Source organism: Aulostomus chinensis, chromosome 18 (genome assembly GCF_037954235.1).
Source record: "Aulostomus chinensis isolate RoL2024-O1b breed Wild chromosome 18, RoL_Achi_v1.0, whole genome shotgun sequence".
NCBI classification, from domain to species: Eukaryota; Metazoa; Chordata; class Actinopteri; order Syngnathiformes; family Aulostomidae; genus Aulostomus; species Aulostomus chinensis.
In genome coordinates, this window is record NC_141337.1 from 22938787 (window position 1) to 22954000 (window position 15214).

At 44.7% G+C, this 15214-nt stretch overlaps 2 protein-coding genes across 5 annotated transcripts in view; one reads left to right on the plus strand and one right to left on the minus strand.

Moving 5' to 3' along the window:
• The window catches only part of carm1 (coactivator-associated arginine methyltransferase 1), a 75842-nt gene that overhangs the window by 20125 nt on the left and 40503 nt on the right, over positions 1–15214 (minus strand). The gene's annotated exons all lie outside the window — the stretch shown is intronic.
• prr12b (proline rich 12b) overlaps positions 1–15214 on the plus strand; it is a 34108-nt gene that overhangs the window by 16812 nt on the left and 2082 nt on the right. For all 4 annotated transcript variants that reach the window (XM_086184142.1, XM_086184145.1, XM_086184144.1 and 1 more), the window contains exons 6-14: positions 1794–2670; positions 4140–4741; positions 4839–4955; positions 5955–6088; positions 8160–9448; positions 9532–9651; positions 10591–10688; positions 10813–10944; positions 13553–13648. In XM_086184142.1, coding sequence (XP_086040268.1) covers positions 1794–2670; positions 4140–4741; positions 4839–4955; positions 5955–6088; positions 8160–9448; positions 9532–9651; positions 10591–10688; positions 10813–10944; positions 13553–13648 — 3465 coding nt within the window. The remainder of the gene's footprint in view (positions 1–1793; positions 2671–4139; positions 4742–4838; positions 4956–5954; positions 6089–8159; positions 9449–9531; positions 9652–10590; positions 10689–10812; positions 10945–13552; positions 13649–15214) is intronic.

The following is a 15214-nucleotide window of genomic DNA, read 5'->3' on the forward strand; positions in this document are numbered from 1 at the left end:
ACTGATGATAAAATCTAAATTCTATTCATTTTCGTTGTGCCTGTATCAACCAAATGTGTTTTTGTGCTTCATGCTAGACAAGTAGAGTGTCTGCATGAACCTGAAAAAAATGTATCCCTTTGTCTTTGATATTCTTGTGTTGTGGGTTATTTGTTTTGCAGTTTTTTAGATAAGATATTTTTAGATTGATTATCACAACAACACAACATTTACAGTTCCTTTGTTTCCCTTTTTGCTCGTTGTGGGATGCACTTACATATATAGGGCTTACATATTCGCAACTGGTAGATGTCAGGAGACTGTGTAATACTTGAATTTCTCATATTTTTTATCTCAGACACTTCCACAATACCCATGTCAAAACAGTTAAGTTTGATACCTTTGATTGGGTTCCTCTATTCACGGTGAACATGTGTTTACTTACTGCTATCTTAGCACTAAATGCATGAAGTCTTCTGCTAAAAATGCTGTAAAAATAAGACTTTGAACATCTCATTTTATGCCAATGGAAGAATGGCCTAGCATTACCAAATTTTGTGAATATTTGCAGACACTGATTATGCAAGAAAGGATGACCTAAATAACGTCTCAGCATTGCAATCACATTTCAAAATGAGTTTTTCCTTTATTTTACTCTTCTCTTTGAACAGAGGTGCCTCACCGTAGGAGCCCCTGCAGTTCCATGCATTTGAACTTTGTAACACACATACAGTTTAAAGCCATGTCGGTGAGCCTCCAATAGCACGGCTGCTGCTGCTGTCTTCACTCTCTGTTTGTGTACTTTAGTTGTTATGTCTTTCTTTGTATACCTCAGCGATCTTTCCATGTTCCATCATCACTAAAATGGCATCTTTTTACTGTAGGAGGGCCAGTGGCTATGACACCAATATATACAACCAATACCGATCATCAAACAGTAACATTATGAATCAGTCTGTCATTCACCACTCTGCAGTCCCTTTTTGCAGTTATACGACTCTGATAAGATGATGATGTACACTACCGACCGAACAGTATCCCTGAGGGATGAGTCGTAATCAACAACATTTTAGCATTGATGGAGGTCTGCATTCTAGCCTTAATGTAACAACAAGAATTGAACCTCCAGTCAATTAACACAACAGCGTTAAAGCCGGGGTTTTTGGGGGGGGGGGGGGGGGGGGCGGGGACCAGAGTGACTTTGTTCAGAGGAAACTTGTGTCCTTCCCCAGAAGCAGGAGTTACGCCTCGTTCAGTGATGAAAGAGGCGGCGCAGAGCATCGAGTCACCATGAGTTGTGTATTACAGAGATGTCCTATTGTTTGTGATTTTCTCTTTGAGGGATTATCTCCACATAAGGCCAAAATCACAGCACAGCAGCTATACTTCAATCATTTTTATGGTAATTTTGTCATAAGATGGTCATAGTTATAAAAAATTTTTGGCAGCACAGAGCAGCAGCAGGGAAATGACTGCCTGGTAATGAACTACATTTCAGCCTCCTATCCTACTCGTCTGGGTGTCCAACAACATGCATTAGAGAACAGTGTTGTTGGCAATTTTTCAGAATATATATATTTATTGTATGTATGTATGTATGTATGTATGTACATATATATGTGTGTGTCTGTGTACGAGCACAGAGACTCAGAGAGGATTCCTCAGGAACAATTGCATGGACCCTCATGGTGGTTTTTTTCTCATGCTTTTGAAATGGTCCGGACATGTCTGATGTGTTGGCTGAAGTTTGTCAGATAATATAAAGGTGTGCAGAGGACGATGGCGGACTGTGATGAGATTCTGCTCTTTTGCAGGCTGATGAGAGAGCTTTTGACTTCAAACCTGGCTTCATGGCCTCTTTCTTGGATTTCCTGAAGACAGGCAAAAAGCAGTCAGGTCTTGAACTGGGACATGATGGAGATGAGCAAGAAGCCCTAAACCCTTGTTCCTCTCTGAAGGGAGGGATCAGACCCCTGTCCCCACCCCCTGCCCTAAGTCCAGCCCCTCCACAGCAGCCATCAGGGGCATTCAGCGAGGAAGGGGAGGGTGAAGGGGCTGACCTAGCCCTAAGCAGCTGCTCCAGTCCCTGTAAGCCTCTGGATGAGGAGCTGAAACGAAACCTGGAGACGCTGCCCTCCTTCTCCTCTGATGAGGAAGACTCTGTCAGTAAAAACCAGGACTTGCAGAAGAGCATCTCTTCTGCCATCTCCGCCCTCTATGACACGCCACACTCGCTGGCTGCTGCCATGGCTTCTGCTATGGTCAAGGTGCCATCCACCCTGTCCCCACCTACACCACAGGAGCCACCACCAAGCCCTCCTCCACCTACACCTCCACCTCCTCCTCCTCCTCCTGCCATGCCTCCCCTCATCCCCTCCACCAGTATGGAGGATGAGAAACAGGAGGTGCTCACCTACACACAGCATCAGACTCAGGACGAGGAAGAACAAAACTTTGTTTCGCCACAGTCTGATAAAGAAGGAGAGGACATGGAGGCAGCGCAAAGAGAAGAGCAGGAAGAGGGAGGAGAGGAGCCTGCAGACAGTGAAGAAATGATGAGAGATGCACAGAGTCTGCAGCCGGGTGTCATGGAGGAGCAGGAGGGGGAAGAGGAGCAGGAGGAGGAAGAGGAGGAGGAGGAGGAAGAAAGAATATCTGAAATGGAGTTGCCAGAGGTTCCCACAGTTGAAGGTAATACATACTTCTGCTCAAATTTTACATGTCTTTAGTTATTTTTTTGGTCAAATTTCTAACAAAAAAAACATTCTAGCTAAAATTCTGTCTCAGTCCAAAGCTTTCTCAATTCAAGGTCTTTTCACAAGCACATCTTCATCAGGCAATGCTTTTATTAGTCACGGAGTTGTTGGTTTTGTGTGTGTGTGTGTGTGTGTGTGTGTGTGTGTGTGTGTGTGTGTGTGTGTGTGTGTGTGTGTGATAATGTCTAACACCTTATTTTGTGATTTAGCGTGTAGCAGCTGAGACTGACCTGACTCTGAATTCAAAGGGTTCCTCCTCTGTTGTTGTCAGATTAGCAACTCGTGATGCAAGAACGGAGCTGGGAGACAAAAATGAACACCGCTTTGATTTTTGAAGTGTCATTGTAACAGGACAAAGGATCAGTTATGCTGTGCACAAACTGCACCACGGACGAATGATTTCCACTTTATGCTTCGAGTGTCTCCAGTTTGACCCCTTATGCATTTGTAGTCTTGTTTAGTCATTTGTTAGCGACCACTGTTTTTAAGACACATATGGCCTTCTAACTACTCCAGGTGCAGTTCTCCATGTTTAATCCATAGAAGGTAACGATAACTTTTTAAGCTGGTGAAGGAGAGCTTTTTTCCCCACACATTTATTCTAAAACCTATTCAAAAACCCCTTTAACGTTGAGACGTGGGAAGGGAATATTCAACGATGCTAACTTATTTCCAGGTTTCCCGATGCATTCCTGAACCACTCTACAAAAGCTCACAATGGCTCAAATGCTTAAAAAGTATGTTTTCCTTCCTTACTTACAAACAGGTGTCATGAGCTCACAGAGACTTTGCTTCCCCTTCTACATTACTTCTTTGTGACTCCCAAATTCAGAAAGCTCCGGCCACGTATATATAGCTTGAAGCTAAAGGCGTCTAAGCTAACGACAGACACAACTGAAGCCCCAGCAAAACTTCATGAAAACTTCAGTTCACAAGCGTTCAGGGGCGTCATTCGATATAATCCACATCTTCTTTATCCAGTTGTATGCTCAGTAATCCACAAACGCTTCAGTTTTAGTGAGGAACAAACGTACCATCACGCTTCCAGTTCGCCGCTCTTTCACGGTAGCCCCGAACTGGAAGGAAAAAAATATCGTCATGAGCTGAAGACACTCAATTGTGCAACTTAAAAGGCAAAATACACTTTTGTGGGTTAAATATCTTTTTAAGAATTTCAGTGCAGAGGAATTTGGACTGAAATGTATAAAAAGAAGGGGGGGGGCAGCACGTGTCCCTCATATCCAACTGTTTGTCACTCCACATCTGCTCTCCCAGCCCAACATCTGCTTTCATGCAGAAACACACCAAACTAGGAGTTTGATTGTCTTCAAGTTCTTCCACCATGAAAACTAGCAGCAGTCAGAAGGTAATTTCCTCTCTGCCTCTCCCCACGCTGTTTTTCAGACTCTCCATCAGGACCTGTTCTTGCCCCTGCACCTGCATCCCCATCATCATCCATCTCCCCCTCGCCACCCACCTACTCTTCCCCCTCGCCGCTCCCTCCCCTGTGTCTCTCTGTGCCCTCCCCTCCGCCGATCCAGCAGAATGAAGAAGAGCTGAACCCTTTCCCCCCTTCTGAACAGCAGCAGACCTCTTACCAACAGGCACCCACAGCAGGCACCTCCCCACCCCCCTCCACCTCTCCACCTGCCATTCCCTCCTCACCCCTCTCTAACCTTCCCCTGGGCAACTCCATACCCCCTCCATCCACCACACCACCTCCTTCATCCTCTGATCAGGACCAGGAACCCGAAGCCGGGCAGCCGTCCCCCTCCTCCCCCTCCTCATCTTCACCGTCATCATCAAACTCTCCACCTCCATCCCCTCCCACCCCAGAGGATGCCCCAGCCTCCCGAGGTCTTACCTCCCTCCATCTGGCAAAAAAACAGGCCGATGCCGCCATTGCTGGAGAGAGTGAAGAGGAGGACAGTGAGAGTGGAGGCGAGGGGATCTTCCGTGAACGGGATGAATTTGTGGTTCGAACCGAGGACATTGGGACTCTTAAGGTGAGTTCCTCCTCCTCCTCCTCAGCTCTGAAGTAGCACATATGGTGAGTAAATAACGTAACAATGTTGACAAATACTATCTTTGTTTGTGTATCAGATGGCTTTGCAGACAGGCCGGGAGCCCCCTCCCATCTGGAGGGTGCAGAAAGCTTTGCTCCAGAAATTCAGCCCTGAGATCAAAGATGGTCAAAGACAATTCTGTGCAACCAGTAATGTGAGTTTTCCATTTGTCTCAGAATTCCCAAAGGTTACATCAACACTAAAGTCAGTAGGAGAGAACACGACTGGTGTGCTGCTCTCTGTAGGTCTGAAACAAATTATCATAATAGAATAGAATATTAGAGTTAGTTTGGTTGTATAGGGCCCTGTGTTTTAAGGCCAAAACGGTTGTAGGATCCATCTTTCTCCCTCATAATGATTCTAGATTACTGGGGTCTGATGGGGCGCTGCACAGTACACACATATATACAGTACAATCACAACTTCCCTAGAACACTTTGAGGGTTTTTTTGCATCTGAATCGGTTTTCTCTCTCTCCAAAGACGTCTAATTTATAACGTCACCGTGAGCTCTACAACAAAGGCAAAACATGGCAATAAAGATTGGACTTGACACGCCTTATGACCGTAGCTGCTTCCCATGAAGTCCTTGACGTGAATCGATTATCTGATTGAATCTGATATTTAGATGGAGAGGAAAGCCAACATGTGAACATGGCTGAGTGCTTCTCAGTGAAATCTAAATGCTGCTCCTTAGAAACATAAAATTCTCAGTCTATGTGACACTGTGCTAACTAATTTGTCACCTCTTTTACCAAAGTTCTTAATCTCAGGTCAGATTTTTAAATCTACAGTTCTATTGTGGTTTTGTTGGTAAAAATATATACTGTGGCTACAGATGAATAAATAGATGTATTGTTCAGGTTCAAAGCTGATCAATTTAGCTGAAAAATGCTGAGCTACAACGGCACAACCAACTTTAACGATGGATACTATGTTTCATTTCCACACCATTTGAGCAATATATTTAAAACTGTTGCCAGTGTATTAAAAGCTCTCTCTCTCTCTGTCATGAAAATTACTTTATCCCATCCTATATTAACCTGGAATTCACACAGTGCAAACTGTATCATGTCATTTGTTTTTTTCCCCAAATAAAACAACATCAGAATGTTAGCTAAATCTGGATTCTTTCTCTCCATGTCTGTCCTCAGTATCTGGGTTACTTTGGTGATGCAAAGATGCGGTACCAGCGTTTATATGTGAAGTTTCTGGAGAACGTCAACAAGAAAGATTATGTGCGAGTGTGTTCCAGAAAGCCCTGGCATAGAGCTGGTCTGAATCTGAGGTGAGGCTATGATTTCCTGTTTCTAGTTTCTGACTGTCACTCAGAGTTTGGGGTGTAAAACATGAACCGTGTAACCTTAGTCTGGAAAATATGGCCAGTTTAATTTTTATTGTTTTGCCAGACTGATATTTGAGCAGCAACATCCTCACATTCACTGGACCATTGAGGGTTGTTTTTTTTTAGTCTGTTTTTCTGTTTTTTTTTCTGGTTTCAGTATCATTTGACAAAATCCATCCATCTATCCATTTTCTACCGTTTATCCTGTTAAGGGTCGCAGGGGGTGGAGCCTATCCCAGCAGCCTTCAGGCGAGAGGCGGGGTTCACCCTGGACGGGTCACCAGTCCATCACAGGGCCAACACATACAGACTAGGGGTGCAACGAAATAGTCAACTCACGAAACGATACGAAATACGAAACAGGGCTCACGATACAAAATACTCAGGATACGAAATAAAGATGAAAGAAAATCAAAAATCAGAAATGCGAAAATCAAATGTTCTGTATTTCCTTCCTTTACATGCAGACATACAAGTTTTTGCTGCGTCAGTACAAATAAATGCTCTTTGCTTTGAAAAAACAAAATATTTGTATTTTTCCCCCGATTTAGACTACTATGCAAATACAAACATAAAATTTCAAGTAAAAAAAGTGCTTTGTTGTTGTAAACAGTGAGGACAACTACATTCTTGAATGAAAAGGAAAACAACTATTAAATAAGGCTCAGGGCTGCAGTCTCGTCTCGATCTAGAATGTCTGACCTCAAGGAGCTGGAGAATTGAGCCTTCAACAGGTTCATATCCTCCTATCATGCTAGCAGTGCTCGCTGCAGTCTACGGAGTTGTGGACCCTCATCGTTGGACCACGGTCTTTGTTTTATCCTCCATCGTCTCACCTCTGCCTTGTCTTTTACATGGGAAGCCCAAATACGTCCACGCAACCGATTTGTTTGATGAAGGAGCGTCCGCTACTTGTTGGACCTCCATTTTGAAATAATTGTTTTGCTGCTTCTTCTGTGGTGTTGCTACAGTCTTCTTCTTCTTCTTCTTCTTCTTGTAATATGTGTATACAGTAGGCAAGAGGGTCAAAAGTCATCAGTGTTAGTGGTGTGCCACACCGCTTCGCATTGGGTTTTTTTCATTGATTTTTATTTTGTGCGTCTTTGAATTTTATTCTGTCGTTTTTTTATTTCGCGAAATTTCGTAACACCCCTGATATAGACAAACAACCATTGGCTCTCCCAGCCACGCCTACGGTCAGTTTAGAGTCTGGATTAACATGGTCCCTCTTGATGTCTTTGGACTGTGGAGGAAGCTGGAGTACCAGAGAGAACCCAGCAGGAACAGGGAGAACATGGAGACTCACCCAGAAAGATCCTGTGCTCCAGCCGGGACTTGAACCTGGAACCTTCCTGCTGTGAGGCAACAGAGCTGACCACTGCACCACCGTGCCACCCTGACAAAATTGACTCTGCTTGATTATCAGCCCGTTAAACCTCCACCCATTCTTCTACTCTGTTTTAGTGCAGCAAAATTCACTATATAGGTACAAATACTTCTATTTCCATATGTCTTTCTTTCCGTTGTCATATGATGGAGTTGGAGTCAACGGTGCTTTAATCTCAGCATGTCGGCAGCAGCATCATCCGAAGCGCTTCACTGATTTTGTCTTTATTGTACACTTCTATCAACATCTGACAGAATCGACATGAATGCAGGTGATGACTGCACCTGTTGTATGAATTTCAACATAGAAAGTTCAAAGTGACAGGCAGTCGTTGTTAGAGCAGCTCTTCCTCAGTGACTGCAAGTATGGCTCTCTCCACTGAAACTGAACCGAAATTTAAGCAGTGAATGCAGTTGGGAATTAAGTGTGATTTATGGTGTGATGTGATGTATCCAGTTTTTTAAATTTAACTTCTGTGATTCAGTTTAGTGTTTTTAACGAACACTTTTTTTCCCCTGCACATAGAAATCTTTACAAAAAAATTGATTTGCTTTCAACTACAGAGTTTTAGTTTGGCAGCTTGATTCAATTTCTGTCTGTCTTCTTTTTTAACACACTGATTGACAGGCGCCAGTCACTACCTAAACCGCTGCCCACCATTCACAATCAGACGCCACCTCGAGTGGAGAGAGACGACAGAGACAAGGAGAGACAGAAAGAGAGAGAGCTGAAGGAGCAGAGGGAAAGAGAGAAAGAACAAAGAGAGAGAGAACATCGGGAGAAAGTTGAAAAGGAGCGCAAGGAGAAAGAGAAAAGAGATAAGGAGGAAAGAGAGCAAAAAGAGAAGGAGAGACAGGAGAGGGAGCAGAAGGAGAGGGACAGGAGAGAAAAGGAGAAGATGGAGAAGGAAAAACAGGACAGAGAGCAAAAAGAAAGAGAGTGTAGAGAAGAAGAAGAGAAAAAAGCACTCCTCAAACAGGAGAGTGAAAGAAAAGAAAAGGAGCAGAAAGAGGCAGAGAAAAGAAAGAAAGAGCAAAAGGACAAGGAGGCAATGGACCATGAGAAAGATGAAAATGAGAAGGAGAAGAAGAGCAGGGAGCAGAGAGAGAAGGTGAAACAGGACAGGGAGTGGAGAGAGAGGGAGAGACAGGAGCAGGAGTGGAAGGAATGGCAGAGACAGGACAGAGAGCGAAAAGAGAGGGAGAGGCAGGATAGAGAGAGAAAAGAGAGGGAGAGGCAGGACAGAGAGCGAAAAGAGAGGGAGAGGCAGGACAGAGAGCGAAAAGAGAGGGAGAGGCAAGATAGAGAGCGAAAAGAGAGACTGGAGAGGGAACGTAAAGAGAGGGAGCAAAAAGAGAGGGAGAGACAGGACCGAGAGCAGAAAGAAAAAGAAAAACAGCAGCGAGCACGGAAGGAAAAGGAAAAAAAAGAGAGGGAGCAAGGTGAAAGAGAAAGACAAGAGGCAGACCAAAAGGAGAGAGAGAAACAAGAGAGAGAGAGGAGAGAAAAAGAGAGAGAAAAGAGGGAGAGGGAGAGGAGAGAAAAGGAGAAACAGGAGAGGGAGTTGAAAGATAAGGAGAGGGAACAAAACGACAGAGAACAGAGGGACAGGGAAAAAGAGAAAGAGAGGGAAAAGAAGGAAATAGAGGGAATGGAGAGAGAGAAACAGAGGGAGAAGCAAAGGGAGCTGGATAAAGAGAAAGGGGGAAGAGATGAGCGAGACAGGAGAGGTGGCGCAGTGGAGTGTGTGAGGGTGAAGGAGGCGAAAAGAGGAGAGAAAAAGGTGGAGCGTCAGTTCAGAGCCAAGACCTCCAAGGACAAGGCCGAGCCTCCTCCTAAGAAGAGGAAGAAGTGGCTGAAGGAGGTGCCATCCTCTTCCTCAGAGTCTGACTCCTCTCTTGCCAGTGATGATGAAGGTTGGTGCCTTTGTGTTTACGTTCCTGAATAGATGCCCCCCAGCCAGTGTCTGGGTCCTCAGTGTGTCACCTGTGTGTCCTAGGACCTTTGCGAGGGGGGGTGAACAGCCGAGCCATGAGGGAGATGTTCAGGAGCTACGTGGAGATGCTGGTCAGCACTGCACTAGACCCAGATATGATCCAAGCTCTGGAAGACACTGATGGTGAGAACCTCATTCAAAGAGCGACAGAGTGGCCTTTCCACTGTTGTCTAATTGTTTCTCCCATTTTCTATCACGTATCCTGTTAAGGGTCTTGGGGGGGGGGGTTGCTTGAGCAGGTGCCTTCAGGTGAGAGGCAGTGGTACCCTCGATAGCTCAGCATGTACTACACTGTACTCTCTGTTAGTACAGCTCAGCATGTACTACACTGTAGTACAGGTCTGCTGCTGGTCACCAGTCCATCACAGGGCCAACACATAGAGACAGACAACCATTGGCTCTCCCAGCCACGCCCACGGTCAATTTAGAGTCTGGATTAACCTGGTCCCTCTTGATGTCTTTGGACTGTGGGAGGAAGCTGGAGTACCAGAGAGAACCCAGCAGGAACAGGGAGAACATGCAGACTCACACAGAAAGATCCTGTGCTCCAGCTGAGGCTCCACCCACAACCTTCTTGCTGTGAGGCGACGCTAACCACTGCACCGCCGTGCCGCCCCTGATTGTTTTTGCAAAGCTGAAGATGATCAAAGATGCACTTGTTTTCCAGATTTGAAGTTTTTTGATGTAATATTTGTTGGTGACCTGAACAAGCTAGCAAGGAAGTCAAAGCTCAATACTCCCACTTGATTTATGTTCCAACTCTCTGGATGTGTGTACATATGCTTTGAAATTTAGACCAAGTCAATAACATGAATTTTTTTGAACATCATGTAAATGTACCGACTCACGATCAGCAGGTGAGGACCTCAGGAGCTCAGCTCCTTTACATGACTGCGACTCACTACTCCCTCTTGAGGAACAAAGCGGTATTACAAGACAATGCAGGCCTTTGCATTATCTTCTCCAGGCACTTACAAATTTGTACACATTAATATGTTTTCCCTACCTTGTAATCACTTGCTTTCTTTTAATTGTGGCTTTTATTCTGCTTGAACTCCTCAGATGAGTTGTATCTCCCACCCATGAGGAAGATTGACAGCCTGCTCAGTGAACAGAAGAAGAGGTTGCTAAGGAGGGTCAACATGAGTGCTCAGCACCAGGTACACTTTCACTGTCACGCTCCATCTGTTAATGAGTTAGAACAGTAACAAAACAGAAACTGGAAGGTGCAGTTGTGCAGCTGGATCTCTAGTCTTTGACTGCATCCTTCTTGCTTCTCTCCAGGAGGCGCTGCACATCTTTCCCAAAATGACAGCAGACCCGCTGGAATCTGGAACGGTCAAAGTTCGCCTTGGTGGGGAGGGTTACAACCGCAAAACCCTGAACCGGGGCAAGAAAAGTGTTCCGAAGCAACAAGTAAGAAATAACACAACCACAGCACCACGATCACTCACGTTATGATTCATGAGGTGTTGTGGGTAACTAAAGATGCAAAAGATACATGTATAAGTAGTTTATACCAGAATACATGTGACTCAAGATAGATGGAACCAAAGCAAATCAACACATGAATGAGACACTGGGGTATTATTCTACACATTTTAGGAATATTCAGGCAGAGGAACTTACCCAGCTATCGAGGGTACCATGCTCTACGTCAGGGGTCAGGGCCAACACCTGGGTCCACTTCCTGGGTCCAGGATTGTCACTGTGGGCCGCTTCAATTTAAAATTATTATTATTATTATTATTGTGATTATTATTAACACTATTAGTAGTAGTAGTATTACGGTCATGGACTCAATCTGTCTGGCAGACTATGTCTTTGCTGCTGTGATGCCAGGAATTTCTTGCTGTGGGGATTAATAATGTGTTATCTTATCTAGTACATAGCTGTACAGGTACTACTGTACCTGTACATTGAGCAGCAGTCACAGAGTGTACAGTGTGGTACATGCTGAGCTGTACGAACAGAGTACAGTGTAGTACATGCTGAGCTGTACGAACAGAGTACAGTGTAGTACATGCTGAGCTGTACGAACAGAGTACAGTGTAGTACATGCTGAGCTGTACGAACAGAGTACAGTGTAGTACATGCTGAGCTGTACGGACAGAGTACAGTGTAGTACATGCTGAGCTGTACTAACAGAAAGTACAGTGTAGTACATGCTGAGCTGTACTAACAGAGTACAGTGTAGTACATGCTGAGCTGTACGAACAGAGTACAGTGTAGTACATGCTGAGCTGTACGGACAGAGTACAGTGTAGTACATGCTGAGCTGTATGAACAGAGTACAGTGTAGTACATGCTGAGCTGTACTAACAGAGAGTACAGTGTAGTACATGCTGAGCTGTACTAACAGAGAGTACAGTGTAGTACATGCTGAGCTGTACGAACAGAGTACAGTGTAGTACATGCTGAGCTGTACTAACAGAAAGTACAGTGTAGTACATGCTGAGCTGCAGTAACAGAGTGTATAGTGTAGTACATGCTGAGCTGTACTCACAGAGAGTACAGTGTAGTACATGCTGAGCTGTACTAACAGAGAGTACAGTGTAGTACATGCTGAGCTGTACTAACAGAGAGTACAGTGTAGTACATGCTGAGCTGCAGTAACAGAGTGTATAGTGTAGCACATGCTGAGCTGCAGTACCAGAGAGTATAGTGTAGTACATGCTGAGCTATACTAACACAGAGTATAGTATAGTACTGTACATGCTGAGCTATACTAACACAGAGTACGGTGTAGTACCCACAGCTGTACTAACAGAGAGTACAGTTTGGTACATGCTGAGCTATACTAACAGAGAGTACAGTGTAGTACCCACAGCTGTACTAACAGAGAGTACAGTTTGGTACATGCTGAGCTATACTAACAGAGAGTACAGTGTAGTACCCACAACTGTACTAACAAAGAGTACAGAGTCGTACATGTTGAGCTGTACTAACAGAGAGTACAGTGTAGTACCCACAACTGTACTAACAGAGAGTACAGAGTTGTACATGCTGAGCTGTACTAACAGAGAGTGCACTGTTGTACCCACAGCTGTACGAACTGGGAGTACAATGTCGTACATGCTGAGCTGTAGTAACAGAGAGTACAGTGTAGTACATGCTGAGCTGTACTAACAGAGAGTACAGTGTAGTACATGCTGAACTGTACTAACCGAGAGTACAGTGTAGTACATGCTGAGCTGTACTAACAGAGAGTACAGTGTAGTACATTCTGAGCTGCAGTACCAGGGAGTACAGTGTAGTACATGCTGAGCTATACTAACAGAGAGTACAGTGTAGTACATTCTGAGCTGCAGTACCAGGGAGTACAGTGTAGTACATGCTGAGCTATATTAACAGAGAGTACAGTGTAGTACATGCTGAGCTGTACTAACAGAGTACAGTGTAGTACATGCTGAACTGTACTAACAGAGAGAGCATTGTTGTACCCACAGCTGTACTAACAGAGAGTACAGTGTAGTACCCACAGCTGTACAAACAGAGAGTACACTTTAGTACCCACAGCTGTACAAACAGAGAGTACACTGTAGTACCCACAGCTGTACGAACAGAGAGTACACTGTAGTACCCACAGCTGTACAAACAGAGTGTACACTGTAGTACCCACAGCTGTACTAACAGAGAGTACACTGTAGTACCCACAGCTGTACAAACAGAGAGTACACTGTAGTACCCACAGCTGTACAAACAGAGAGTACACTGTAGTACCCACAGCTGTACAAACAGAGAGTACACTGTAGTACCCACAGCTGTACAAACAGAGAGTACACTGTAGTACCCACAGCTGTACTTGAGTGTTTGAGGATGATGCTGCACACTGAACCTCAGACAAATCAGTTCAAGTAGAAATCGTTTATTAAATTATTCTATTGCTGAAGTTACCCGTAATCCTTCAAAAAATACTACTGCTTCTTTAAGGGTTTTGTCTGTCTTCAAGTGCCAGTTGTATTTTTTTCCAAACAATGCGGGCAAAAAAATACCTTTTTTTCTCTGTCACGATCATTTTCAGGATCTGAAGATCTCAATTGAAACGTGCCGGATCTACAGTCTCTACCACTCCCTTCACCACTATAAATACCACACCTTCCTGCACTGCAAGAAGGAGGTAAGAACGGCTGCCTCAAGGTTAAAATGTGTTTGAAATTTGAGTTGATACTTTGCTCCTGTTTACTGGTCGGGTGGGTCGTTCAGCATTTTAACCTGATGAATATCCAGGCTGACCAAGGGCCTGGACTTGTTGGAGAGAACCATTGCAGGAATACATGCGACACATCCGTAGCAGAACACGGCTGCTGCAGCAGATCTGCTCTGACTGGATCTGTGCCACTGATCTCTGTTTCTGTGCGGCTGGTCTATTATTTACCCGGCATTTAAAGTGACAGAAAATAACGCAGATGTGTGAATTCACCAAAGGGTTTAGAGGGTGTTACAAATGCTAAACATGTGCAAATAAACCAAACACAACCAGTTTCTATGACAGAGCAGCCATGAAGCTGAGACGCAGCTCCAGTTGTGCTGCCTAGCAAAGAATGCCGTGGTCCTCAGGTTCTGCTGGTGCGTTTATACATGAGACACTGGTCATACACTTGGAGCCAAACTTGGCCCCTGTTCTACCCAAACCAGCCCCATCATAAATAAAGTCTGACTGAAAACTCCAGCACGAATAACTACATGCAGCTGAAGCATTTGTGGCTTCATTCATGATAACGTGTGTCCTCCAGATTTTGGATGTCAGAGGAAGGAGCAGACATCAGCCCGGCATGTTCATTTTAGAAAAGTAACTCTGGTTACACAAATGAATCCTAATCCATCGTAGCAATGATAATTACATTGCCTTCAAAGTCCTGTGAAAGACACTGGTGTCAGTTCCCTCCGTTATTAGACATTCTTTCATCGGTGTCCATTTGAAGACACCAACCACACCCACAGATATTAAATCCCAAATAAGTTTGTTTCTCCTGGCTTTTCTGGGAGCTGCTGTTCTCATTTTGGGGGTCTTTGGGATTGATTTAGGACTCCTGTTGAGCAGCTAGACATCGTTGACTGCTGAGAAAGCTTCGTAGGTCTTCGCTGTGCCTCCCGCCGTTCCCTTCCTGCTAGTTCCTCCATCCTGCAAAAACAGTCGCTGTAACTTACCACTCTGCTTTGCCCCCCTCCATGAACGCTTCCCGCCGTGCCCACTCAGCTGTGATTGGTCACCATTCCAAGCCATGCCATGACTTCCAAAAGGCTGGCGAGCACTGCCAAGCGCCCCCCCCCCCCCCATTCCACTGGAGCAGGAGTTCAGCATGAATAGAGAAAGTAACCTACAGCCCTTAAGTCAGCATAGCTGTGACAGTGGTAGAATGTTACTTACAGCTGGAGCTTCTGACTCTTAAAATAACCAAGTAATAAGGGGACAGTGCTTTCCTTTAGCTTCAGGTTAGCAGATAATCCAGTTTTGTACAGGCTCAGGTTATGAAAACAGGCCTGTGTGAAGTGCTGGAAACAAACAGGCCTGTTTTTGGTGTTTTTGTTTTATGGCTGTCCTGGAAAAAGCATCTCTGTCCACTTCTGCCTGGTGCTTGACTGTTTTAAGAAAGTTAAACAGCATTAACTTTCCCTCACACCAGGAGAACCGTTGTCTGGGAGTCATTGCATGGCGTTCACTATGAGGTGACCAGTTTGTAGC